The 1,121-nt window shown below is 62.9% G+C and overlaps 1 protein-coding gene across 1 annotated transcript; it reads left to right on the top strand.

Moving 5' to 3' along the window:
- Nucleotides 1-6: 6 nt before the first annotated feature.
- On the top strand, nt 7-1,121 carry LOC108525148 (BTB/POZ domain-containing protein 6). The gene is made up of 3 exons (XM_017866214.1): nt 7-162; nt 266-384; nt 548-1,121. Exons 1-3 carry the CDS (start codon nt 82-84, stop codon nt 1,101-1,103), a joined length of 756 nt encoding a protein of 251 aa, XP_017721703.1. The 5' UTR covers nt 7-81; the 3' UTR covers nt 1,104-1,121.

Here is a 1,121-nt window from a genome sequence, read left to right on the forward strand (position 1 = left end):
CCCGCGGCCCGCGCACCCGCGCGCGCCCCCGCTCGCGCCCGCGTCCCCAGCCCGTGCCTCTGCCTTTGCAGGAACGCGCTCATGTTTAACAACGAGCTCATGGCCGACGTGCACTTCGTCGTGGGGCCCCCGGGGGCGACCAGGACGGTGCCCGCCCACAAGGTGGGTAGCGACGACCCCTCTCGGAAGGCGTGCCCCGCCTGCCGTGTGGCTGCCCGCAGCCCGCGGGACAGCCAGGCTCACCGGCGGCGCTTTCTCCTCCCAGTACGTCCTGGCTGTCGGCAGCTCCGTCTTCTATGCCATGTTCTACGGGGACCTGGCGGAAGTCAAATCCGAAATTCACATTCCAGACGTGGAGCCCGCAGCCTTTCTGATCCTGTTAAAGTAAGTCCACTCTGTACAGGGGAAGGACGGGTGGGTCCATTCTAGGCGGCCTCCCGTGGCTTCTGAGGGGGAGCACACAGGAGCTGATGGACTCCTCTCCCAGGCCCAGCCCCGCAGTAGGTGCTTGGGAGCCAGCCCCTGACGCGGGCCTTGCCTCGCCTAGGTACATGTACAGTGATGAGATCGATCTGGAAGCTGACACGGTGCTGGCCACACTCTACGCTGCTAAGAAGTACATCGTCCCAGCATTGGCAAAAGCCTGTGTCAACTTTCTGGAGACAAGTTTGGAAGCCAAGAACGCCTGTGTCTTGCTGTCCCAGAGCCGGCTGTTTGAGGAGCCTGAGCTGACGCAGCGCTGCTGGGAGGTCATCGATGCACAGGCCGAGATGGCCCTACGGTCCGAAGGCTTCTGTGAGATAGACCGGCAGACGCTGGAGATCATTGTCACTCGGGAGGCCCTCAACACCAAGGAGGCAGTGGTCTTCGAGGCCGTCCTGAACTGGGCCGAGGCAGAGTGCAAGAGGCAGGGGCTGCCAGTCACCCCACGAAACAAGAGGCATGTTTTGGGGCGAGCCCTCTATCTGGTCCGAATTCCAACCATGACCCTAGAGGAGTTTGCCAACGGCGCTGCCCAGTCAGACATCCTGACTCTGGAGGAGACCCACAGCATCTTCCTGTGGTACACGGCCACCAACAAGCCCCGCCTGGACTTCCCCTGACCAAGAGGAAGGGCCTCG

Source organism: Rhinopithecus bieti, unplaced genomic scaffold (genome assembly GCF_001698545.2).
Source record: "Rhinopithecus bieti isolate Rb0 unplaced genomic scaffold, ASM169854v2 scaffold_9859, whole genome shotgun sequence".
Taxonomy (NCBI): Eukaryota; Metazoa; Chordata; class Mammalia; order Primates; family Cercopithecidae; genus Rhinopithecus; species Rhinopithecus bieti.

Excerpts from the sequence above, each read along its gene's own strand:
- LOC108525148 (XM_017866214.1), top strand. The coding sequence starts at position 82 with ATGTTTAACAACGAGCTCATGGCCGACGTGCACTTCGTCGTGGGGCCC. Across the intron at positions 163-265 it reads GGACGGTGCCCGCCCACAAG|TACGTCCTGGCTGTCGGCAG; the intron begins GTGGGTAGCGAC and ends TTCTCCTCCCAG. Across the intron at positions 385-547 it reads GCCTTTCTGATCCTGTTAAA|GTACATGTACAGTGATGAGA; the intron begins GTAAGTCCACTC and ends TGCCTCGCCTAG.